Here is a 26,643-nt window from a genome sequence, read left to right on the forward strand (position 1 = left end):
CAGTTGTCTCTGGGTGTTTGTTGGTGTTTTTTTGACCTCTCTTATGTCCCCATTTCTTCTCTGGGTTACAACGAATTAAAATATATTTTGGGGGGGCAGCTCGTCCTACAGGCTGAATACCCCTCCACTCACCCCCCTTGAAGGCTGTTTTATTCACAGTGGATCTAATGCTGGTTTTGCAACCCCCCCCCCCCCAACCCCACATTGTGTCCCCAATTAACCCCCCCCCAACGCATTGCTCCACCCCCCCCTGCCCCGCCTAACGCCCAACGCTGATGTTGCAGGTCTTGCAGCTGGGGTCCTTCTTGGCGTCGGCAGTGGAAAGGCTCATAAGCTGGTGGCCGCCGATCTCGCCAAGGGTGCCCAAGGCCAAGCTGAGTGGCTGGGTATAGATCAGTTCCAAGATGAGGTCCTGGGCATGGTGGAAGACCAGCCGGCCCTCGGGGTCCTGGGTGCAGGTCAGGAAGGGGTTGTGGGCGCTGTCCAGCAGGGGAAGCCTCTCACGGCAGAACAGGTCGCCAGCGGTACCCTTAGGCGCGAGCACCAGGATGACATAGTGGTAGGCCGTATACATGCAGTAGAAGTCGGCAAAGTAGAGGTTGGTGCCGGAGTTGAAGAGCTGCTCGGCATCCACCCGGAACCGAAGCCGGCCGTAGGGGGAGTCCATCTGCGGCTCGCCGGTGTTGAACTCAGTGTTGCAGCTGAAGAAGATCCCGTGCAGTGTGCCGTTGACCGGGGAGCCATGGCTGCCACTGCTGTCCTTCAGATAGGGTTGCATGACACCATTGTGGTGCATCCTGCAACGACAAAGTCTTAGAGTGAGGCAGCTACTGCCCACCTCGCCCCCGCCAATCCCCCCACCACCACAAAGGCACAAAGGAGTTCAACCAAAATCCAACAGCTATACAAAAAATCTAGAATGGATCCACACTCCACTACACTGTCCCGATCAAATACTCCCAGGACAGGTACAGCACGGGGTTAGATACAGAGTAAAGCTCCCTCTACACTGTCCCCATCAAACACTCCCAGGACAGGTACAGCACGGGGTTAGATACACAGTAAAGCTCCCTCTACACTGTCCCCATCAAACACTCCCAGGACAGGTACAGCACGGGGTTAGATACAGAGTAAAGCTCCCTCTACACTGTCCCCATCAAACATTCCCAGGACAGGTACAGCACGGGGTTAGATACAGAGTAAAGCTCCCTCTACAATCTCCCCGTGAAACACTCCCAGAACAGGAACAGCCTGGGTTTAGATACAGAGTAAATCTCCCTCTACACTGTCCCCATCAAACACTCCCAGGGCAGGTACAGCATGGGGTTAGATACAGAGTAAAGCTCCCTCTGCACTGTCCCCATCAAACACTCCCAGGACAGGTACAGCATGGGGTTAGATACAGAGTAACGCTCCCTCTACACTGTCCCCATCAAACACTCCCAGGACAGGTACAGCATGGGGTTAGATACAGAGTAACGCTCCCTCTACACTGTCCCCATCAAACACTCCCAGGGCAGGTACAGCGAGGGGTTAGATACAGAGTAAAGCTCCCTCTGCACTGTCCCCATCAAACACTCCCAGGACAGGTACAGCACGGGGTTAGATACAGAGTAAAGCTCCCTCTACACTGTCCCCATCAAACACTCCCAGGACAGGTACAGGACAGGGTTATATACAGAGTAAAACTCCCTCTACAATCTCCCCATGAAACACTCCCAGGACAGGAACAGCACGGGGTTAGATACAGAGTAAAGCTCCCTCTACAATCTCCCCATGAAACACTCCCAGAACAGGAACAGCCTGGGTTTAGATACAGAGTAAATCTCCCTCTACACTGTCCCCATCAAACACTCCCAGGGCAGGTACAGCATGGGGTTAGATACAGAGTAAATCTCCCTCTACACTGTCCCCATCAAACACTCCCAGGACAGATACAGCACGGGGTTAGATACAGAGTAAATCTCCCTCTACACTCTCTCTATCAAACACTCCCAGGACAGGTACAGCACAGAGTTAGATACAGAGTAAAGCTCCCTCTACACTGTCCCCATCAAACACTCCCAGGACAGGTACAGCAGGGTGTTAGATACAGAGTAAAACTGTAAAACTGAGCATCCTGCCACAAGGTAGCAGCAGGGTTTTAGGGAGCTGACCATGTGTTACCTGTCCCTGGATGAGGATCCAATTGATTTTAGTGCAACAGTAACACAAATTCCATTTAAATTGCATCTTTAGGATAGTAAAATGTTCACAGAGAAATTGACACTAAATCCCATAAGGAGATATAGGAACAAAGCTTTTGATCATCTGTCTTAATATCTCCTTAGATTGCTCGGTGTCAAATTTTGTTGTATACTGCTCCTGTGAAATGTTTCATTAGATAAATTATTGTAGTAAAATGTTCCAAGGTGCCTCACAGGAGCTTTATCAAACAAGGTTTGATACCGAGCCACCTAAAAAGAATTAGGGTTAGGTGACCATACTATTGGTCAAAGTGGCACATTTTAAGAAGTCATTTAAAGGAGGAAAGAGAGTTGGAGAGATGAAAGGATTTGGGGAGGGAATTCTAGAGCTTTGGTCCTAGGCAGTTGAAGGCATGGCTACCCGTGGTGGAGCAATGTAAACCGGGGATGCTTAAGAGGCCAGAATTTGAGGAGCACAGATATCACAAAGAGTGGTGGGGCTGGAGGAGCTTACAGAGATAAAGAGGAGTGAGGCCATGGAGGGATTTGAAAATGAGGATGAGAAATTTATTCTTGAGGTATGCCTATCTGGGAGCCAATGTAAATCAGCAAGCAACAGCGATGGGCGAAATGGCCTTGGTATGAGTTAGGACATGGGCTATGGAGTTTTGGATGAGCTCAAGTTTATGGAGGCTGGCCAGGAGACTATTGAAATGGTCAAGTCTGAGCGTCCAAAGGCATGCATGAGGATTTCTGCAGCAGACAGTGCTGAGGCAGGGTGGAGCCTGGACAAGTTACCGAATTGGAAGTAGACTGTATTGGTAACAGAGAAGGACACAGGCTAGGGGCTGAGCATCAAATAGGAATAGGTAGTAAATGTATCACCTTATGTATTCAAAGTATTCTTCGTGCTGATTCCGATAGAAGACCGAGAATCTCAGCATTCGTCCAGCAATCACTTCTGCTTTCTCCAGCAACTGTTTCAAGTGGGCAGTGGAATAATCTGGGAAGCACATTAACAGGGAATCAGCTACATCAAACGATGCTATCTATGAGAATATCTCGAAGAGGGTGAATATTCCCAGGATGTCTCTGGAAGAGTGTTGATATCTACAGAATATCTCTCAGTGTTTATATTCACAGGATCGCTCTGAGGCGCTTCGAAGAATCTCTTTAGGAGAGTGTTAATATTTGCAGATGTCTCTGGGACAGTGATAATATTTACAGAATATCTCTCAGAGACCGGTAATATTCTTTGGTTACCTTTGAGATGGTATAAAGAGGTTCCACTCTGTCACTATTTTAGTAAGTGTAGCTTGAGGGGAACTAATGACTTTGAACCAATAATTCCCAAAACTTTCCATCACCTCATGCCTAGGTCTGTTGTAGATGAATTGATGAGATTGGCCGCTGAAGTTCATGAACAACTCTATTATCAAACAGTCTCTTGGCAGTGCAGAACTTGAATATCGCTGCAAAGAGAGACATGTTGCTGAAGCTTTTCCTTTTGCACTCATCAGGACAAATTTCAGACAAGTGCAACAATTTATACTACAGGCGAAAAAGTTGCTGATTGATTGACTAGTTGACTCTCATTAGCTGAGGTGTTGCCATGGAGAAAGCAACCGGGAACTATAGGTTCGTCATGCTCCCAGATAATTCAAAAGAGGTACAAAACTTGAATATATTCCTTATGTTTGCAGAGGACGGGTCCTTGTGTATGAATGTATGTCACTTCCAGCAAGTCTAAATGAGCCATGTTACAAGGTTGACTGATTGTCTTAAATTGGTTGTTAGTATAGTTTTTGCACACTCTGGGTTGTTCAGCAAGTGCCACCCAATCATGGAATCACATGAAACAGTAGACGTTTTGTTCCCCATTGCTTTGGCCATGGCAATGCCTCGGCCAATCAGAGTCAGTTTGCCAGCCAATCAGCACCCTTTTCTCCAGTCATTTAAATTGTTGTGATTGTTTGAAATTTGGCATTCTTGCATTTGTCCTGACGAGTGCAAAACAAAATAACTTCAGCAGCATGTCTCTCTTTTCAGCAAGATTCAACTTCATTGCGACTACCAGAAGACAATTTAGATGGACTTTTATTGTCTGGCAGTTTTTCTATTGCTAAATGCTACATGAGCGTAAAAGGAGACCAGTCCATATGTGATTTCACATGCTCACCTCCAGTGCAGAATTCCACCACCTCGCTCCAGTCAGACACGAGGTATTCTCCATCACTCTGCTTGATGGCGACCTGGACAGCGACGCTGTACTCTGTGCGGGGGCTCAGGAACCAGTGCCCTCTCACAGTCATCGGCAGTGCCACAGCCTTGGCCACCAGCTTGGTAGGGACATCCTGAATAGCCAAGAACATCAGAATGAGCTTTACTGGTTGGTGCCTCTGCTGTTGGCTTAAGCATGTGTGTACAGAGAGCATTTAATGACTGATGGGATTTTCAAAAGCCAATATCTAAGGGGCTGGATTACAAAGGGATGGACATGATGTTTGTTCAGACTCTTGGGTTAAGCCCCATCTGGTGTTTGGACACCCACCTCCAGAAGAATATCTTGTGCATGGAGGGGTTGATGCCAAGACTCAGATGGTTAAATTATGAGGACAGACTGCAAAGAATAAGCATGTTTTCCCCTGAGTAGAGAAGATGGAGGGGTAATCTAATCAAGGTTTTTAAAATGATAGGCTAGATAGAGAAAAACTATTTCCACTGGTGAGAGGAGTCCAGAACCAGGGATTAAAAAAAAACTTATGGCGGAATTTTATGGCCCCTCCCACTGGTGGGAATTTCTGTATCCGCCAAAGTCAATGGATTATTGAACAGCTCGCCGCATTTTCCAGCCCTGCTCCACCACAATGTGGCCGTAAGATTCCACCTTTAAAATCAGAGTCAGGCCATTCAGGGGCCGATGTCAGGAAGCACTTCCTCTTACAAAAAGTAGCCGAAATCTGGAACTCCCCCCCAAAAAAATCTTTGGATCCTGGGGTCTAAAATAAAACTGCTGAAAAAATTCAAGTGGCTTTCCCTCAAGTGCATTTTCAATGTATAGAATCCTGAATCCCATTTCACATTGTCATGTGCTCCCAGGTTTAAAGATGCTGCCCTCAATCTTCCTGGCTTTTCCCTCCTTCAGGTCACATTTCTTTTCAGCTGTGATTTCAGCAAATTACATAGCATTTTGTCTTGTTACATTGCGTAACAATACTAGGCACATCAACCTGACCCAGCCTTGTTTAGTCAGGTCCAGGCAACGATCCAAGGAGCCTGTCACTGACCCATGAAGGACTGCGTGATGGAGTGTGTGTATCTGTGTGTGGAGGTGTCAGAGCCAAGAAACTTTGAATTCCAATTACATTCAGCAGAGCGTGTCTTACATTACAGCCTGAGCTCTGCTGCAGGTAGGATAATGGTCTCTTCACGGCCCCTCATTACTGGAGTTAAATAAGCACTCAGTCAATGCCGGGTGAGGGAGCACTGGCTCTGCTGTGGTATCTGAGCCAATAACTGGTGTCTGGGCGGGGAAACAATGCTGGACCCAGAGAATAATGTGGATATGCTTTCACCTTTGCAGTTTCCTGGTTAAGTGGAAGCTTTATCCTTCTGCGGATCACAACCTAAACTTGTGAATTGGTGACTGACCTACTGCGTGTTTCCACTATTTATTTTAGATTTCTGGCATTTGAGCCTTTTTAAATTTTTTCTCCAGTGATGTCCAGTACAAGACAGACTCAAGCTCCTGTGCAGTAGTGATTCATCAGGGGAAATAAGCATAGCCCTAGAACAGCTTCACAAACAGAGGTAAAAACAAAAAACTGCGGATGCTGGAAATCGATAATCACAAACAGAGGTGTCGAGTACAAAATCAGAACAGTTCTGCTGATCCTTTATAAAGCTCTGGTTAGGCCACAACTAGACGATTGTGACCAGTGCTGGTCACCACACTTTAGGAAGGACGTGAAGGTCCTTGAGAGGGTGCAGAGGAGATTTACCAGAATGGTTCCAGGGATGAGGGGTTTTAGCTACAAGGTTGGGTCGGAGAAGCTGGGGTTGTTCTCCTTGGAGCAAAGGAGATTGAAGGGAGATTTGATAGAGGTGGACAAGATTCTGACAGGTTTAGATAAGGTTGGCACAAGAAAAGCTGTTCCCATCAGATAGAGTCATGGATTTAAGGTTTTGGGCAAGAGATAAGGGGGGGGGGGGGCGCTGTGAGGAAGAAAGGAAGAATTTTTTTTTACGCAGTGAGTATTAGTGATCTGGAACTCGCTGCCCACAAGAGTGGTGGAAGCGCAGATGATGAATGATTTCAAAAGGAAATTGGATGGGCCCTTGAGGGAGGTAAGCTTGCAGAGTTACAGGGATAGAGCGGGGGAATGGGACTGACTAGATTGAGCAGCCACAGCCAAATTAAAAGTCGAAAATCTTCAAATATCATCACTCATATTATCTCCCTTTGCAGACGTTGACGGTCCCACGTGTGACACTGGGCAGCGCCTGAATCCGAGAAACCATGCCCATCTCCAATTTCACCTTCTTTCAGATTAGACTCGAGAAGAAATTTTCTCAATCGTCTCTCATTGCCTGCAGAAACTTGGGACAAAGTGATCATCAGTAATGCTTTGTTCTGGCTATGGGGATCTGTAGCTTATCAATCTCCATTGGTGTGCAATTGCAGGTTTGTCACAGATGGTGATACACAAGTCAGGAGGGTGCACTGTAAATTTAATATCTTGTGGATTTCGATTAAGTGACAAAAATCCAATTCAATGACTGTTGTTTCCATCTTATTTTGCATGTCGGACATGGCTCAATTGGTAGCCTGCTAGCTCCGAATCACATGGTTGTGGGGTTTAAGTCACTCTCCGAGACTCGAGCACTGTAGTGCAGCACAGCAGTGTTGGAGGTGTGTTGCTAGCCACAGCATTCCTTGCCTCTGAACTGCAATTGTAGACGTTGCATTTATATGGCCAATCCAGTCCTGTTTCTGGTCAATGATAACCGTCACAATGCCGAAGGTGCGACTTCCGGCAATAGTAATGCCATTGAATATAACTCTTTCGAGTACAAACCCATTTCCATCTGTTTCAGATGAAATTCCATTGTTTAATAGTTTGCCATTGTGAGATTTGAACTCTTGATCTTGGGGTTACAAACCCTGTACCATAACCACTTGGCTATTTAGGCCAAGCTCACAGCAGTGTTGGAGGTGCCATCTTTTGGATGAGACATTAAGAGGCCCCACCTGCCCTCTCAGGTGGGCGTAAAGAAGAAGAGCAGGGGAGTTATCCCTAGTGTCCTGGCCAAAATTTATCCCTCAATCAACATCACAAAAACAAACCATTTCCCTCTCTCTCTCTTCCTGAAACGCCATGATTGTGATAACAGCAAATATGCACGTGCTCTTGAGCATGAGGATATTCACTATGAAGGAATTGTGAGCTACCAGCGCTGTTCCTATCTATCATACACAGTAGTAAGCTGAGACTAGGTTCTGCCAGGAATCCAGCTCTTGATGATGGTTCCCAAGGCAACGGTTGCTTTAGTGCTGTTTGCTGTTTAAAGAGAATGCAGGTTAAGCCAAGGGAAAAAAACTAGTTGTCATGTCTTTGATATCCGTCTTAGTCTTCAATATTTTTTACAAGCCAAGATATTAGAAAGAGCCAGAGCACACAACTTTCAAACATAGCCGGGGGAATGTATCAGTCCAGGAAGTGTCACCTGTGATAATTTTACACCAGATAAATGTGCGAGGAACAGCACCACTGTTAGTGAATCCTACATATTGATTCCTGGGAAGGAGTTACAGGCTGGAATCTAATTGGGAGTTTTGGTGGGGGAGGTGAGGATTGGCGGGGTTAATATGTCGAATAACAGAATCCCAGGTGTGAGTTACAGGCTGGAACCCCATCGAGGGGTTCGGTGGGTCGGGGAGTTACATATGGAATAACAGGTGCCCGGAAATTCAATCGAGGGGTGGGTGAGGTGGAGTTTCGGGAAATCCAGGCATGAGTTACGGGCTGGAATCTAATTGAGAGTTTTGACTGGTTTATATATAGAATAACAGAAACCTTAGGAGTGAGCTACAGGCTGGAATTCAACTGAGGTGTTGGGTGTGAGTTGGAGTTTATATGTAGAATAACAGAATTCCAGGAGTGAGGTATGGGCTGGAATCTAATCAAGGGGTTCGGGTGGTTTACATAGAGAATAGCAGATAGCCGAGAGTGAGCTGCAGTTTGGAATATAATCTCCTAACAGCTCTTTCATCACCTGTGTCGAGCTGTTGAGAGAAAGCATCCCACGTGAACCGTGGATGATTATGTAAGAAATCAATCTGTGTCAGTCAGACGCCCCCAGAGTGCAAATGATGGTTACATTGCGGGGTTTGAGTGAGCTTCAAAGTGGGAGAATGCCAGTGCAATTAGACAAGAGCTGATGGCTTTAATTCCAAAATCTTACAATAAGCAACGTGTAATAGTTTCAACGTTCCCTGGTGGAGGGGGGGGGCGGGGTAGCTTCTGATCATTTGTGATTAACTGTTTAATAACCTACACACTATCTAACCCCGAGTAAGAGGGAATGAGCTGGATGCTTTGCTCAAATCGCAAAAAGCAATCTTTTCACATTCAGTGGGTGTAGCCTGAGTTGGAGGAGAGAGAGGGACAACAATATTTCTCTGTAACACAGGTAAATATTCGCAAACCTATCCAGCTCTCCACTCTCATCTGCCTCAGCTACAATTCGCTAGAATGTGAAGTGGAACCAAGCTTGCATGGATGGCGGCCACTTTCAGTGCCCCCCCCTACCACCCGCCCCCCCCCCCCCCCCCCCTCTCTCTCTCTCTCAGCCATATGGCTCTCAGTGGGGAAGTGAAAGCCTTCAGGTGTTAATAACACATGCAGGAAGTGTGCCAGGCACTACTGCACCTGTCTATTATCTCAGTGAGGTGGGAGCTCGCTTTTCTTGATTGTTTACTTTTTGCCCATCTGCAGGTTTCTGCTTAAAGACTCTCGCTATCCTCCTGAGATGTGCGTGTGCGCAGATTCTGCGAATGACGCAACAGATTTAGTGTTGTACAGCTTGGTCCAGCATAGGCCAACACTTTCAGAGTAGCAGAACATTGAGTAGTGGACGGGTAGAAGGGGTGCATTCTTAAAACCCTCTCCGACTATATGGCTGACTCATTGTACAAGGCTTGAACTGATCCAGACCTGTAACAGAATGTCCACTCTCACCAGGGACAGTCTTCACTACTACAAGGGTTTAGTAGAGATAGTGTTAGAATATTCTGTATGTATGTGAGTTGCACTCTCACTTCTACTTTTCCTCTCTCTCTCCCTCTTGTCCTCCCTTGCTTTCTCTTTCTCTGTCTCTCTCAGTCGCTCTCTTTATGTGTCTGTCTCTCTCTTTCTATGTTGCCATCTCTTTGTTTCCCTCACTCTGTCATTCTCTGTCCCTCTGTTTTTCCTTCTCTGCCTCTCTTTCTTCCTCCATTTCTCTGTGTCTCTCTTGCCTCTCTTTATTTCTCTGTTTCTCTCTCTCCTCATTTTCTCTCTGTCATTTTCTCTCCCCTTGTCTCTCTCTGTTCTCTCTCTCTCTCTCTCTCAGCTTCTCTCTCTTTCTCTCTGCTTTTTCCTCCATCTTTCTGTTTGCTTTGCTCTTTGTTTCTTTCGCCCCACCCCCACTGTTTTTCTTTCTCTGGCACTCTGTCTCAGCTTCACTCTGTCTCTTTCTCTCTATTTCTCTGAGATGAGATAATTCTGTCTCTCTGAAGTCCTTTCTGGTAATAGCTGCTATGTAGGGAATATTTTGAAATAAAATTTCAATTGGAATTTGTCTCCCTGCTTTAGTCGGAGATGGCAGTTGATCCCTCTGAGCTGACCTGTCTTCTTGGCATCAGCAAACAGTTCCCGCTTCGGTCACCTGGGTCAGCTAGAATCAACATCCTTATTCTTCTCAGATGTTGCCTTTGGTTACCTTGTGCTCCATTTAGTCGGGACAGTTCCTCTTTGATTTTTATGTTTCACTGCTGCTGATGTGGGAAATGCATTTTGCTCTACTTAGCTTAGAAGGAGTATCACAAGACCACAAGAAAGATATGGATGAGAAAAGTTAGTTAGCCATTTAGCTCTTTATGATCAGAGTTCCCTTCTCAACACATGTAACTAGACTTTGCAAACACCTGTGAGCTGCCCACTTGGATGGATGCTAACTATCAGTCAGACTGTGACATTCAGGCTAAGACTAATAGTTGAGTTTATTCCACTTAAGGTAAATACATGGAACTGGATAGTGGAAAGCTGGGAATTGGAGATATTAGACTGCACTCCCATTATATTCCCATTCTCGAGGGCAATTAGAGATGGGTAATAAATGCTGCCTTGCTGGTGATGCTCAAATGCCAAGAATGAATGGAAAAAAATGTCCATCACTGATATTGCAACAGGCTCAATTGAAGTTCACTTGAATAAACAGAGAATTGTGCCTAGTTTTGAGAGAAGGGTTTCCACCCCAAGATGTTCTTACACTCTCATGCTAAAAGAGGAAGCATTACGCTTTAGCAACTCACCAAGGCTTCTTCAACAGCACTTCTCAAACCTGTGACCTTCACTGCCTAGAAGGATGAAGCAGAGCAGCAGGGATATGGGGCCTCCAAGTTACCAAGCATCCCGACATAGACATATATTGACCATTCCTCTATAGTTGCTGGGTCACAAACCTGGAATTTCCTACCTGACAACACCTGCTAGAGCACCTTCACCACATTGACTATTCCTCAAGTGGGCTAGTGATGCCCACATCCCCAGAATGAGTAAAACAAAAGGAAAACCTAGTCTAGTAAATCTTGATTTGAACATGTGAGGAGGCACCAATTGCCCTTGAAAATTGGAATAAAATGGGAGCGCAGTCTAAGATCTCCAATTCCCAACCTTCCACTATCCACCTGCGAGTAATTATCTTAAGCGGAAATAAACTCAAATATTAGTGTTAGCCTGAGGAAACAAGAGCATTTCTGATGACTAGAATAAGAGCAATATCAAGCCCATTTGGCTAACTTTAAAGGGATAAACTAAAGTTAATCAGATTATACTCTTATAGCCCACAGACATGATTAGTTGTGCCATATATATCTATTTAGTAAGCTGCCAGTCTGGAACCCTGGTATAAACTTACTCTGTGCTTGAATTTATTGGAATCCTTGTTTTCTTTCTTGTTGAGGTCCACAAAGTAATGTGTGATGCGCTCCCTGTCCTTCACATCCGTGTCCCAGCAGATCTTGAAAGAGTCGCAGGTGATGTTGGTGATTTTGATGTTGTGAGGTGTTGATAGCAGCTCCATTTTCTGTTGGAGGAAGAGAGAGCATTTCTTACACAGCAAGGAGCAGCTTTACCCTGAGCATCATTACTACACGGCTGCTTCACCCCCGACACTGCTTTTGGGGAGGTGGGGAGCGAGAGTTCTCTCAATAGTTTACAATCAACAACAACAACAGCAACTGGCATTTAGGTAGCACCTCTAACACAGTAAAACACCCCCAAGGCGCTTCACTAGAGGGTTATCAAACAAAAGTCGGCACTGAGTCACACACACAAAAGCTTGGTTCAAGTGGCCGGTTTTAAGGAATGTCTTCAAGGGGTGGCGAGGTGTAAACAGGGAATTCCAAAGCTCAAGGGCTCGACAGGTGAAGGCTCAGCTGCCAATGGTGGAGCTAAATCGGGGATGCACCAGAGACCAGAATTAGAGGGATGCTGATATCTCAGAGGGTTGTGGGGCTGGAGCAGCTTACAGAGATCGGGAGAGAGGAAGCCATGGAGGGATTTGAAAACAAGGGTGAGAATTTTAAAATTGTGACATTGCCAAACCAGGGACCAATGTAGTCAGCAATCACAGATGATGGATAATCAGGGCTTGGTGTGTGTTAGGATGCAGGCAACAGAGTCTTGGATGAACTGAGCTTGATGGAAGGTGGAAGATGGGAGGTTGGCCAAAAGTGCATTGGAATAGTCAGGTCCAGAGTTAAAAAAAGGTATGAATGTATGGTGGGTGGGGGGTGGGTGGGGGTGTTCAGTGGCTGGTGAGCTGAGGCAGGGGCAGACTTGGATGACGTTACAGAATGGAAACCGTCATGGCGATCGAGCGCTTGGAAACTGATCCCGGGTCTAAAAAATGGCACCAAGGTTACAACAGTCTGGTGCATCTCAGACCCTTCCTGGGAGAGAGCTTGAATCAGTCCCCTAATTAAATTGGACATTTCATAGCCACCCACGATCTTTGTACACAAATCCTTCATTGCAGAGAGAACAATGCATTCTCCAACCTGCTGGACACCGATTTAAAGTGATTGGCAAAAGAAGCAATGGCACAATGAGGAAAAACCTTTTTTGCACAGCCAGGGGTTAGGATCTGGAAGGCTCTGCCTGAGAGTGTGGTGGAGGCAGATTCAATGGTGGCTTTCAAAAAGGAATTGTATAATTATCTAAAGAGAGACAATTTGTACGACTGCAGGGAAAGGTGGGAAAGTGGGACTACCTGAGCCATTCTTGTAGGGACCCAGCATGAACAAGACAGACTAAATGGCCTCCTTCTGTGCTGTAATTACTCTGTGGCCAGGATTTTACCGCCCCTCCCTCAGGGCGGGATATTACAGTGCTGTCGGACTGAATGGAGATTTAAATAGCTCACCGCATCCATCGGGGCAGGCATGCCACAGAGAGGCTGTAAAATCCTGGCCTATGGTTCTATCCATCCTGCTCTTTCAGCCTCTGTGCAATGCATTTTATTGGCTGTAGCCTATGCTTTCATCTCCTGAATTAAGGGATTTTCTTCCAAAATACTTCAAAATGCCCATCAAAAGAAAATCCTGAGTGGTCACCATCGTGGTGTGACATTTGCATGATCCCAACTGAAAAGAAGAGGTTAGTCAGAGATCCTATCAAACCTCAATCAAGACTGACTTGAACTATGCTCACATAACATCATGATTGATGTTTTCCAGCATTGTAGTAATATTAGCCTTTGTTTGTTAAGTACGGAAGTATGATTTAATTTTAGAGTATTGATCACTGAACATTTGATCCGTGACTGACACAACAGCGCTGGCCAATTTTAATGTGAAGCCATCACCCACTCAATGAAGGAACTTAATTAAAATCGGCCATTCCAAAGTGGTTCCCAAGGGCAGAATCTTCTGCTCTCACTGGTGGCGAGCTTGTAGGCAGGAAGAGAATTTAATTAGGTGGAATGGTGGTGTGCCAGAACCCAGTCACCTTCACGCTTCCACCAGGGTTAGGTTCTGGGCGGGAAGCCCCATGGTTGACCTTCCCACCCTGCAGCCTATTGAGGCCCTTTAGTGGCCAGTTAATGATCATTTAAGGGCCCCATCCCACTGCCGCTAATATTAACCTAGTGGCGGGCCTGTTGAAATGCGGCGTGCACGACAGGTAAACCTGAGCGGCCAGCTTGTCACCCCTGGGGTGGGGGAGAAGTCCCTTGAATCAAAGACACTCAGTGCCTGATCCAGGGACTTGACATCGGGAGTGGAGGGGGGATTACTGCTGAGAGCCACTCCCCTGTTCTTGCTGCCGAGCACCCCTATACCCTTCCTTCCGCATCTCCCCACTTATGATCCTGGGGCTCTGGTAGGTGTTTCTCCTGTGGCAACCATGGCCCAGCTGAGCACAAGAGCTGCCAGCCCCTGACTGACCGGCAACTCACGGTGGGCGAGATGTCCACCCTCGGGGTCTTGATTCCAGGGGAAGGCCTGCCTTCCACTGTAGCCTTGCCACTGTCCAATTGCCTTGTCATTCAGTGGGCCTCTCCGCAAAACCGAGCGTGGATCTCTCGCTGGCTCTCCAACCAGCTGGCGAGATCACCGACACCTCAACAAGGTTCCGCCTTATGTCTCAGGGAGGTATATTCACTAATCATGGGCTCAAGGACAACAGGTAATCTTGTGATAAGAAAGCACAATTGCTGTCTGCTCATTGGGGTAGAATTGGAGCATTAGCTGGTGCTGGATGGCACAGAATCAAACGCCTACTTACAATTGAAGGTTTCACTTGGAAATAGCAATTATATGCAACAAGAGTAAAATTATTGATTAAAATAATGAAGTAAGGGAGTTGTACTGATCTCTTTAGCCCAACAGATAAATTTGTTGGCATGGAAACCGGCTTGTTAACTGAAATTAATGTAAAAGTGTATGTCCAATTAAATTCTCGTTCTATGGAATTGTAATTTAAATGTTGGTGTGCCTATTGGCAGGAATTGAGTGAAAGAATATACAAAAGGTGGTTTGTTATGAGTATTTGGATTGGTAATGGTTTGTTTGGCCTGTAAACAGTAACATATTTGACTCAGGTGTGGCTGTGGCTTTACCAGCATGCTTAAATATTAGTCTCCACCACTTACAGCAAGTGCATTGATGGGGATGCGACTTGCTTACTATATCTGGTGGGAGGATAAAGCCGCAAAACAATATAGATGAGCGAAGCAAGATTGTGGATTTCCTCCTGGTGTCCATCCCTGGATCATTACGATTCTCCCTTTTGCTCTGCATCCGACTTGATTTGCCTCCACAATATATCGGAATAATTCAACAAACGCTCCCTGCCTTTGTCATAGTGTTCATCACTTCAAAAGCATGTGAGACGACCAAGCCTCTACCTCCCATTCATTCCATGAGGGGGTGGACCCAGGGTGTGGAGGAGCTTTTCTAACTCTTTTTGTACTGTTCACATATTTGTTGCAGCTTCTTTGTGTGAAACCGTTTTAATTTCAAAACAGTGGTGGGGCAGGTAGGGAGGGTTGTATTGTATGCGAGCCATGATGTATGGAAAAGGATGGCTCCTCAGCTATTATGTTACATAAGAACATAAGAAAGAGGAGCAGGAGTAGATCATTCGGCCCCTCGAACCTGCCTGCCCATTCAATCCGATCATGGCTGATCTGCCTCAACTCCACTTTCCTGCCCGCTCCCCATATCCCTTGATTCCCAGAGAGACGAAAAGTCTCTTTCCTTCAGACTTAAATATTCTCAATGATGAAACATCCACAGCCCTCTGGGGAGAGAATTCCAAAGGTTCACAACCCTCTGAGTGTAGAAATTTCTCCTCATCTCAATCATGAATGAGCAACCCCTTGTCCTGAGAGTGTGCCCCTGTGTTATAGTTTACAGAATGGTTTTTACTTGTGGTTAGATGTTTTATCTGTACCCCAAGATCAATAAGGTTCTTGAGGCATTGAGAACAAGCATTTGTAGGTTTCTAAAGCAAGTAGACATGTGCAATACAGTTCCTTCCACTTATGTGGTGGGTTCTTAACACAGGCAAACAGCATTAACTATCACCATTCCAGTCAATTGCAAATATGTTGATTATATCACATTAAGTGCACTAGCTATTTCAGGCTATATAGTTAACATTAGTGGTAAGCATAGATGATATATCTTTTGAGAGCTTAACAACAATTGAATATCTCAGTCTTGATAGCAACAGCTATCCCCTTGCATCCACAGCCTCACAGGGAGGAGAGTTTTACAATGTTTTGTGTTTCCTGGTTTTCCTCCTGAAAGGCCAGTTTTAAGGTTATGTCACTTTTCTACACCAAAAAAAATAGTTTCTCTCTATCTACCCTCCTTTGAACATTTTAAACATCTCAATAAGATGATCCTTCAACCTTCCACACTCAAGGGAACACAAGCCTTGTCGGCCATGATCATATTAAATGGTGGAGCAGGCTTGAGGAGCCAAGTGGTTTGCTGCTCCTATTTCTAAGCTTCTTATGTTAGTGCAGCCTACTCCCTCATTGTTTAGAAAAAACTGATTTATAAATACTGTGGCTTCTAGTGCAGGTCAGAGGTTGGGAATTCTGCAGAGGGTAACTCATCTCCTGACTCCCCAAAGCCTGTCCACCATCTACAAGGCACAAGTCAGGAGTGTGATGGAATACTCTCCACTTGCCTGGATGAGAGCAACTCCAAAAATAGACAGGAAGCTCAACACCATCCAGGGCAAATCAGTTGGCTTGATTGGCACCCTGTCCATCACCTTAAAAATTAACTCCCTCCACCAACGATGCACAGTGATAGCATTGTGTACCATCTACAAGATGCACTGCAGCAACTCACCAAGGCTCCTTTGACAGCACCTTCCAAACCTATGACCTCTACCACCATGAAGGACGAGGGCAGCATGGGGAACACCAACACCTGCAGGTTCCCATGCAAGCCACACACCATCCTGACTTGGAAATATATCGCTGTTCCTTCACTGTCGCTGTGTCAAAATCCTGGAATTCCCTCCCTAACAGCACTGTGGGTGTACCTACAACACATGGACTATAGCGGTTTAAGAAGGCAGCTCACCACCACCTTCTCAAGGGCAATATCAGATGGGCCAGCGATGCCCACACCCTGTGAAAAAATGAATTTTTAAAAATACATCCTGAGTTCAAGATGGACAATCTCACATTTGCCCACATTTGCACTCCATTTGTCCACTCACTTAAACCATTGAGATTCCTTTGTAATTTGGCGCTCCCATCTGCTGCATTTATTGTCCCTTCAATGTAATGTCATAGTGGCACCTCCGCAAAGCCAATTTTCACCCACATCTCCCACTGAGAAACTCATCTGCCCTGCTAATTGAAGTGGGTTGCACTGTTGACAATTCTAGAGCAATGTGCTGTGCATTGAGTATCAATGGAGGCTGCAAACTCTGTCACTTCCACTTGCAATTCTTGGTAAAGTGGGACTGTAACAATGGCGATTACCTCCCCTTTCCTGGCCTGACACCATCAGGTCTGACTTGGATGGGTAGAAGAAGGGTCGGAGTGAAGGAGAGTTGGTGGTTGGCATGGGTGCAGAGAGGGAGGGTGAGTGGGTAAGAGTTGAAGGTAAGTGAATGAGGGAGAGAGGGATGGGGGATAGGAGGGAAGGGAGGCAGGTTGGGAGAGTAGGGAAGAGGGTGAATTAATCTGTGTGTTAATCCTGTCATGCACCTGCATTGTTTTCATGACCTTTTGATGTATTTTAATGCAAATACATATTGCATCATTAGTGTTTGAAATATTTCATTTCTTGTTGCTATGGCAACGATGCTCCTCTGAAAGGAAAGATGCTGATTATAAACGCATTTCTCTCTAAGACAAGTGCAGGCAAGTAAGGCAATTCAGCCCTCATGTTCATCTCTTTTCTCAATCCCTTCCCCTCTGCATCACAGTAATACCTCTAATCCTATTTATATTCTGCGTATTATTTTATAAATGTCCAAGGCCCCTCGATTGCCTCCTTTCAAGGCTGAAGCATTTCAGTTTTTTAACCCTACCTCAGAAGCAGATTCATAACCCTTCCCTGTGCCTCAAACAGTGATCTAACACTTCTCTCTCAATGTCTGTCTTGCAATGTATATGTCTATGTATTCAATATGTATACAATTCTCTCTCTCTCTTTGTAAGCTACTCTCTTCTTGTAAAAATATAAGCTCTGTATTTTACCAGCATTAAATTGAGAACACAGAGCATCTTTAGGAATGTTGATTGCCTTTTGCCCCACGAGGGTGTTTTAAATAATCCCCTCGCCCATATGTTCACTTACTCACTGCATTGCAACAACTGTCGGGGGAACCTCTTTGCCCCAGGCTTTAGCATTTCTGCTCTTCGAGCTTGGATAATATTGCTTGCCAGGAATTTGGAGCACATATGTCAGTGGTGCTGTTGCAGACTTTTAACCCTCCTCATGTACCTGAGGTAGGGCATGCAGCAATTCTACATTTTCCCCATCACACTTGGGAGGGGAATCAGGTTGCACTGTCCTAAATCAAGAGTAAAACCAAGATGCCTGTGTTCCTGACACCTGGTTATATCAACACAACGCTATCCGGTAGGAAGAGCAACATTGATCACTTCAAACTGTTGGCTGTGATGATGGGCTCAAATATCAGTGGAGACATGAAACAGCAAGCAGAGGAGTCGAGTAGGACCTTTTACTTAAGCGGATTCTAAATGTGGGATGTTACCAGAAATGATCAATGAAGCAGACAGTATAAATTGAGTCACTAGACTATTGAGTGTGTTTCTGAAGAAAAGCAGGATTGAGGGATATGAGTAGATGTCTGATAAGAAGGCAGGGAGATGGTGGCATAGTGCTGAGGCCACTGGACTAATAATCCCAAGGCCCAGGGTAATATTTTGGGGATAAGGGTTCAAGTTCCCACATCCAACTTTAAATTCAATTAATAAAAAAATCTGGAATTAAAAGCTAGTCTAGTCAATCATGAACATCCTTTAAGGAAGGATCTCTTATCAGCCACATCTGCACCTGCATCCCATGAAAGAATAAAGAGGTAATACATTGTGTAAATTGGTTGATCAATGGAGGTGGGTAGGTGGGATTGAGGGATATGGGGAAAATGTGCACAGGTAGGATTAAGGGCCATGGGGAGAAAGTGAGCTGCTGGGATTCAGGGATACGGGGAGAAGGCTAGTTAAGTGGGGTTGAGGGATACGGGGGAATGTGGGCAGGTGGAGAGAAGGTGAATAGGTTTAGCTGTCAAAAAAAGGTGGGCTTGAGGCTTTCCCTGTCCCAACAATTCCTACGTGTGCAAAAATATTTTCCGATTTTTGTTCGGATAGAAAATGAAAGATGCTGATGGAGGTCACCATCCAGTTGGACATTGGCTAGCTTAGTTTGAATTGGGAAATGATGGTTGGATGGGCCATATAGACATTTTCATTTATATCTTTAAAACAATGCAGTTTAGGAATAAGGAATTTTAAAAATCTTTTATGCAAATAAAGAATTTATATTCAAGGGCTTTTTAGATGTAAATGAAAGTGTTTTAATAAATGACATCCCATCCTATAATAATGATGAATGCAGCCAATTAAAGTGAGCAACATTCTGGAATATGTGCCAGTGCAGGGTTATGGGAGCTGACAGCTGGAATATTTAGTGCCATTTTATCATCAATCTCTCACATTACACAAATGTTAAAAGCTAGCTCACAGATTTAATTGCAACCTCTTTATTGTTAGGCTCTTAACTCTTAGCCACCCTGCCCTGTGTTTGTTAGGAGATGAAGTCTCCTTGTCTATTTGAAGCTAGTTACAATCCTACCCTATAGCTGCCGACATCACTGAAAGCCAGACTAACAAGTCACCTATTTGGTGCATTGTGTCTCAAGGATCCTCTTTAAATCCCTTACCCCTCCTTCTACCACCACCTTCCTTTCCTCCCTCACTTTCTTTCTTGCTCATTTTAGAAACAGAATACTATTTTGATGAAAAAATTATTGAGGCAGCCGAAGAGGTCACAATACAGATGCAACTAGTCGTTTGGTAGTACAGAGCTTGAGCATTGCTGAAAAAAGAGACTTGCTGTTGAAGCTTTTCGTCTTGCACTCATCAGGTCAGATTCGCAAGAATACCAAAGCTAAGGAGAACAACAACTGGCAAGAGGACTCTGATTTGTTCAACCAAAATTCAACCAAACAAAAGCATGGGGGACAGCTATTCCCTGGTTCATTCCCCATGGCGATGCCTTGACCAATCAGAGTCCACCTGCCTGGTTTGAATTGAATCAAAAGCTTGGCAGTTAACTGTTCTCTGGTGCATTCTCCATGGCAATGCCTCTACCACGGAGTCCTCTTGCCAACCAATCAGCACTCTCTTCTCATGCAGTATAAATTGTTGTTACCTTTAGATTTGGTATTCTTTTGAATCTGTCCTGATGAGTGCAAAATGAAAAGCTTTGACAGCATGTCTCTTTTTTCAGCAATACAGATGCAACTGTTCCATCTACTGTAAGCCAAGTGGCCATTGCCCTCACAATGGGCAGCATGGGTATATACTACTGAGGAAGACACACAGAGAAAGGCTTGCATTTATGTAGCCCTTTTCACAACCACCAGGTATCTTAAAGTGCTTTCCAGCCAATGAAGTGTCGTCAGTGTTCTGCAGCAGCCAATTTGTGCACAGCAAACTCCCACAAACAGCAATGTGGTGATGACCAGATTATGTTTTTTGTGATGTTGATTGAAGGATAAATATTGGCCAGGACACCGAGGATAACTCCCCTGCTCTTCTTCAAAGTAGTGCCATGGGATCTTTTTCATCCACCCTAGCAGGCAGATGAAGCCTCAGTTTAATGTCGCAACCAAAAGACGGCACCTTCGACAGTGCGGCACTCCCTCAGCATTGCACTGGAATGTCAGCCTTGATTTTTGTGCTCAAGCCCTGAAGTGGGACTTAAACCTGGAACCTTGTGATTCAGGTGACACAGAGGCACATTCGGAGGCCCTTGCTACATTCACTTGACATCCAAGCTCGCGCACTTTCTGGAGGGTTAGGGAGGGAGCAATCGGAAGCAAGAAACTGACCGATTGCACCTAGCCAGTCTCAGGGTAATACTACCAAATATCAGAAGTGTCAGAATATTGCACAAATCCAGGATCGAACCTGGGACCTTTCCTGGTCTGCGTAACTCAGTATCCCACCAGGAATTGTATAAACCCACTGAGCCATTAGGGTTGTAAAAAGAACAGTTCCATTTTTACAATAATTATTGTATGTGACATTGAATTTCACATGCCAGTGTGTACAGAAATCCCTGGTTGCTATTCTCTGAAAAGGAAGAACAAGGAAGGAGATTAGGGGAAACTATTTTTACGTAGTGAGTTGTTATGATCTGCCTGAAGGGTTTTTTAAAATATTCTTTCATGGGATGTGGGTGTCACTTGTTGGACAGCATTTGGTGGAGGAATGAAGTTAAAAGGAAGATGCATAAATACTTGAAAAAGGAAAAAAATGCATGCCAAAGCGAAGTGGGACTCATTGGATAGCTCTTTCAAAGAGCTGGCACAGGCATGATAGGCTGAATGGCCTCCTGTGCTGTAAGATCCCATGATTCTGGTTTCCAATTCCAGCTTGCTTATGACTGTGAAACATCCCAGTTGCAGCTCGCACCATTGTGATGGGCAAGAGATGGGGCATCGAAGGTGGTGATGAGCCACCTTCTTGAATTACTGCCATCCATGGGGGGTGAAGGTACTACTATTATACTGTCAGGAAGGAGTGAGAATCACAGAAACACACCCACCACTGATTTGGGAACAATTGCTTCCCCTTGGGGCAAGTGGTTCCACGAACAACAACTTGCATTTATATAGCACCTTAAACAAAGCATCCCAAGGTGCTTGACAGGAGCATGATCAAACATTTGACACTGAGCTACATAAATAGATATTAAGACTGATGGCCAAAACCTTAGTCAGAGGTCAGTTTGAAGGAGTGTCTTAAAGGAGAAAAGAGAGAGAGTTGGAGAGGTTTAAGAAGGGTGTTCCTAAACTTAGGGTTCAACTGAGGGCACAGCCACCAATGGTGAACCGATTAAAATTGAGGATGCTCAAGAGGCCAGAATTGGAAGAGCTCAGCTATTTCGGAGAGTTGTAAGGCTGGAGGAGATCACAGAGATAGGGAGGGGTGAAGACATGGAGGGTTGTAAGGCTAGAGATTACAGAGATAGGAAGGGATGATGACATGGAGGAATTTGAATGTGAGGGTGAGAATTTTAAATTTAAAGCTTGTGGGGCTGGGAGCCAAAGTGGATCAGCAAATATATGATGTGCTGCAGCAACTCGCCAAATCTCCATCAACAGCATCTTCTGAACCCGTGGTCTCTACTACCTAGAAGGTCAAGCGCAGCAGATGCATGGGAACACCCACCATCTGCAAGTTCCCCTCCGAGCCACATATCATCCTGACTTGGAACATTATCGTTGTTCCATCATTGTCACTGGGTCAAAATCCTGGAACTCCCTACCTAACAGCACTGTGGGTGTACATACACCATGTGGACCGCAGCGGCTCAAGAAGGCAGCTCACCACCACCTTCTCAAGGGGCAATTAGGGATGGGCAATAAATGATGGCCTAGCCAGCAATGCCCACATCCCATGAACAAATGAAAAAACAGGAAGAAGGGTGTGTTCTATGTTGAGGGTCTGGGTTATATTGGGGCTTGTCTCTGAGTTTGGGCAGCTCCTTATCTCTGTTGCCCTCTGCGGGTTTTCAATGAGGGGACAGCACAGAAACAGGCCATTCGGCCCACCTGGTCCGTGCTGTTGTTTCTGTTCCGCATTATCCTCCTCCCTCATCTCTTCGTTACAGCCTGTCGGCACATTCTTCTATCCCTTTCCACCTCATGTGTTTATCCAGCTTCCCGTTAAACATATCCATTCAATTCACCTCAACCACTGCCTGTGGTAGTGAGTCCCACATTCTCAACACTCATTGGGTAAAGATTCCTGAATTTCCTGTCGGATTTATTCGTGGCTACCTTATAGTTATGGCTCCTAGTTTTGGTCTCCCCAAGTGGAAATATCTTCTCTGCATCTATCCTATCAAATGCATCACAATCTTGAAGAACACTATTAGTTCACTTTTCAGCCATCTCTTTTCCAGAGGAAAGTGCTAAAAAGGACTGTAGGGCCTTTCTGGATGGATGGATTAAGGCTGGGCTGAATGGCTCTACATTCTATATATAATAGGACATTTCCTTCCCTCCATCCTTCTCCTCGCCTCTCCCACTCTGGGTGCTGTCACCGATTAGCCCGCTCACTGCTCTAAGTTGAATTTGACCTCCGAGGAGTGGAGAATTTGACGCCGTGTCCCTCCATCCTGTGGTGCCAAGTTATGATGAGCCATTCCTTTATCTCCTGGAGCTTTACCATTGTGCAGTGTTTTACATGGTACCCACAAGCTCAGAGCCTGATACAGTGGCCCTGTTGTTATAAGTGTGTACACACTGCAGTAGTATTCCACATTGTGAAGCAAAATGTTGGTACGGGGGAGGGATGACTATTCTGCAACCACAATCACCCCTCAGTGAGGGGTCTTTCAATTGGAAGCTGTGTTCATTTACCTCAGAAATAGAGCTTATATCTTTATGTAGTGTGTGCATAGTCGCAGAGTCAAGCTATAGCCTTGTCAGTGGCTGTGTGGAGTCCTTGAATTTTTCTATTCAGTTGGAGTGACAGGACAGGTTGAGAAAGCTGTTGACAAAACATGTGGGATCCTGGGCTTTACTAATAAATGCATAGAGGTACAGGAGGAAGGAAGCTATTCTAAACCTTTATAAAACACTGGGTAGGCTTCAGCCAGAGTATTGTGTTCAATTCTGCACACCACACTTTAGGAAGGATGTCAAAGCAGGGCAGAGAAGATTTACCAGAATGGTATCAGTGATCAAACACCAGTTATGTGGAGAGACTGGAGAAGCTGGGTCCTTCTCCTTGGGGCAGAGAAGATTATGTGCTAAGAATAGTGTTAAGAAATGTGAAGGGTTTTGATAGAGTAGATAGGGAGCAGGTGTTTCAACTAGCAGGAGGGTCAGTAACCAGAGGAAACAGATTTAAGATAATTGGCATAGAAAGCTAGGGCAAATGAGCAGTTTTTATGCAGCATGTTATGATCTGAAACATATAGCCTGAAAGGGTGGTGAAAGCACATTCAGTAGGAACTTTCAATTGGATATATACTTGAAGAGGAAAACTTGCAGGAATATGAGGAAAGAGCAGGGGGAATAGGACTAATTGGAAAATACTTTCAAAGAGCCAGAACAGTTGCGATGAGCCGAATGACCTCATCTGTGCTCTGTGATTGTATAATACTGAGGATTGAGACTCCAGTCTGTCACTTCCCTCACTTCAACATCATTGGGTTGCCTAAGAATGTCAGTCAATCTCCCTGTGGAGTTTGCTGGGGCTGGTTACACACTCTGAATATTTCTCATCTCAGTGGATTAGTGTTGCATGAAATGATAAAGAGCTACCCAGTAGGAAGGCTCGTGAGTAGCTTTTGTTCCTGCATTTCAGTGTACAGGCTGCTGCCAGGAGTTTAATGTAAATACTGATGGTTTAGATTGAGGGAGCCACATTGGCTTCTATTGCAGACCGAGTAGTTTGCAGAAGAATGGAAGAGAAAGGACCTTTCTCAAATCTCTGCCTTCTTACCGTATCTCTCAATCCATCCTCACTCTCAAGACCTCTCCAGCAACTCTTGAACCATGGATATCTTGCACCGTCCATAAATGCATCAGCTCATCCAAAATTGCTGCCCATGTCATAACACACAGCAAGTCCCATTCACCCACGTCAGCCCTGTACTCATTGACCTACATTGGTTCCTGGTCTGGCAATGCCTTGATTTTTAAAGTTCTCATCCTTGTTTTCAAATCCTTCCCTGACCTCAAAGCCTTCCTGTCTCTGTAATCTCCTCCACCGTTGACAGTAACACAGCAGGAATGTCACTGGGCTAGTAATGCCAGAAATAGAGAAAAAGAAGAGAAAAATTGGAGAAGATGGGGATGAGGAAATAAGAACTCACTTGGTAGTACAGAACAAAAATATTGCTAAAAAGAAAGACATGCCAAAACAAAACGCCTACTGTTAAATGTGATTCTGCAATTGGGCAATACTTGCTGAACAATCTTGAGTGCGCTAATAGCTACATGAACAATCAATTTAAGATAATCATAAGAATATAAGAGATAAGAACAGGAGTAGACTATTCAGCCCCTTGAGCCTGCTCTGCCATTCAGTAAGATCATGGCTGATCTTCTTGTGTTCCGATTTCCACATTCCCATCTACCCCCAATAACCTTGAATTCCCTTGTCTAACAAGAATCTATCTACCTCTGCCTTAAAAATATTCAGTGACCCCGCCTCTACCACCTTCTGAGGCAGAGAATTCCAAAGTTGCACAACCCTCTGAGAGAAAAAATTTCTCCCCATATCTGTCCTAAAAGGCTGACCCCTAATTTTAAAACAGTGCCCCCTAGTTCTGGACTCACTCACAAGAGGAAACATCCTTTCAACATCCACCTTGTCAAGGGTGTTCAGGATCTTGTATACTTCAATCAAATCACCCCTCACTCTTCTAAACTCCACTGGAAACAAGCCCAGTCTGTCCAACCTTTCCTCATAAGACAATCTACTCATTCCAGATATTAGTCTAGTAAACCTTCTCTGAACCGCCTCCAATGCATTTACATCCTTCCTTAAATAAGGAGACCAAAACTGCACACAGTATTTGAGGTGCGGTCTCACCAATGCCCTATATAACTGAAGTATAACATCCTTACTTTTATGTTCAATCCCTCTCATAATAAACAACAGCATTCCATTAGCTGCCTTAATTACTTGCTGTACCTGCATGCTAACTTTTTGTGACTCATATACTAGATCACCTAGATCCCTCTGCACCTCAAAATTATGCAGCCAATTTCTGTTTAAGTAAAACTCTGCTTTTTTTGTTCTTCCAGCCAAAGTGAACAGCTTCACATTTTCCCACATTAAACTCTACTTGCCAGATCTTTGCCCACTCAGTCAACCTATCTACATCCATCTCCTCATGTCCTCTTCACAACACATTTTCCTATCTATCCTTTGTGTCACCTGCAAATTTAGCTACCATGTCTTCATTCCCCTCATCTAAATCATTGCGATGTAAATTGTAAAAAGTTGAGGTCCCAGCACAGACTCCTGTGGGACTCCACCCATCACATCTTGCCAATCCGAAAAAGACCCATTTATGCATACTCTCTGCCAGTCAGACAATCTTCTATCTGTGTTAATATGTTACCCCCTACTCCATGCACTTTTATTTTCCACAATAAACTTTGATGTGGCTCCTTATTAAATGCTTTCTGGAAATCCAAGTACAGTACATCTACATGTTCCCCTTTATCCACTGTGCATGTTATTCCTTCAAAGAACTCCAATAAATCGGTTAAACATGATTTTCCTTGAACAAAACAATACTGACTCTTCCCGATTGCCTTGAGCTCTTCTAAGTGCCCAGTTTTTAACCTCCTTAATGATTGATTCTAACAACTTCCCTATGACAGACATCAAGCTAACTGGCCTATAATTTCCTGTTTTCTGCCTCCCTCCCTTCTTGAATAGAGGGGTTATATTTGCTACTTTCCAGTCTGATGGAACCTTTCCAGAATCTAGCAAATTTTGGAAAATTAATACCAGCACATCAACTACCTCATTAACCACCTCTTTTAAGACCCCAGGATGTAGTCCATCGCAACCCGGAAACTTGCCAACCCACGCGGCTCCATCAATTTGCTCAGTACTGTTTCCCCAGTGATTTCAATTTCATCAAGTTCCTCTCTCCCTTTCACCTCCTGATTTACAGCTATTGCTGGAATGTTTTTTGTATCCTCTATAGTGAACACAGAAGCAAAATATTTGTTCATTTCTTCTGCCATTTCCTTATTATCTACTATTAACTCCCCACTGTCTCTCTCTAGAGGACCAACACTCACTTTACTTACTCTTTTCCTTTTTAAATACCTGTAGAAACTCTTGCTATCCATTTTCCATTTCTAGCTAGCTTCCTCTCATACTCTAATTTCTTTCCCCTGGTTAACCTTTTAAGTCATTC

At 44.8% G+C, this 26,643-nt stretch overlaps 1 protein-coding gene across 1 annotated transcript in view; it reads right to left on the bottom strand.

Moving 5' to 3' along the window:
• Positions 1-259: 259 nt before the first annotated feature.
• LOC121290024 (phytanoyl-CoA hydroxylase-interacting protein-like) overlaps positions 260-26,643 on the bottom strand; it is a 64,472-nt gene continuing 38,088 nt past the window's right edge. The window contains exons 3-6 of the mRNA XM_041210165.1: positions 11,367-11,534; positions 4,366-4,540; positions 3,072-3,189; positions 260-797 (exon numbers count right to left, since the gene is read on the bottom strand). Coding sequence (XP_041066099.1) covers positions 260-797; positions 3,072-3,189; positions 4,366-4,540; positions 11,367-11,531 — 996 coding nt within the window. The 5' untranslated portion in view covers positions 11,532-11,534. The remainder of the gene's footprint in view (positions 798-3,071; positions 3,190-4,365; positions 4,541-11,366; positions 11,535-26,643) is intronic.

This window comes from Carcharodon carcharias, chromosome 17, assembly GCF_017639515.1.
Source record: "Carcharodon carcharias isolate sCarCar2 chromosome 17, sCarCar2.pri, whole genome shotgun sequence".
Taxonomy (NCBI): Eukaryota; Metazoa; Chordata; class Chondrichthyes; order Lamniformes; family Lamnidae; genus Carcharodon; species Carcharodon carcharias.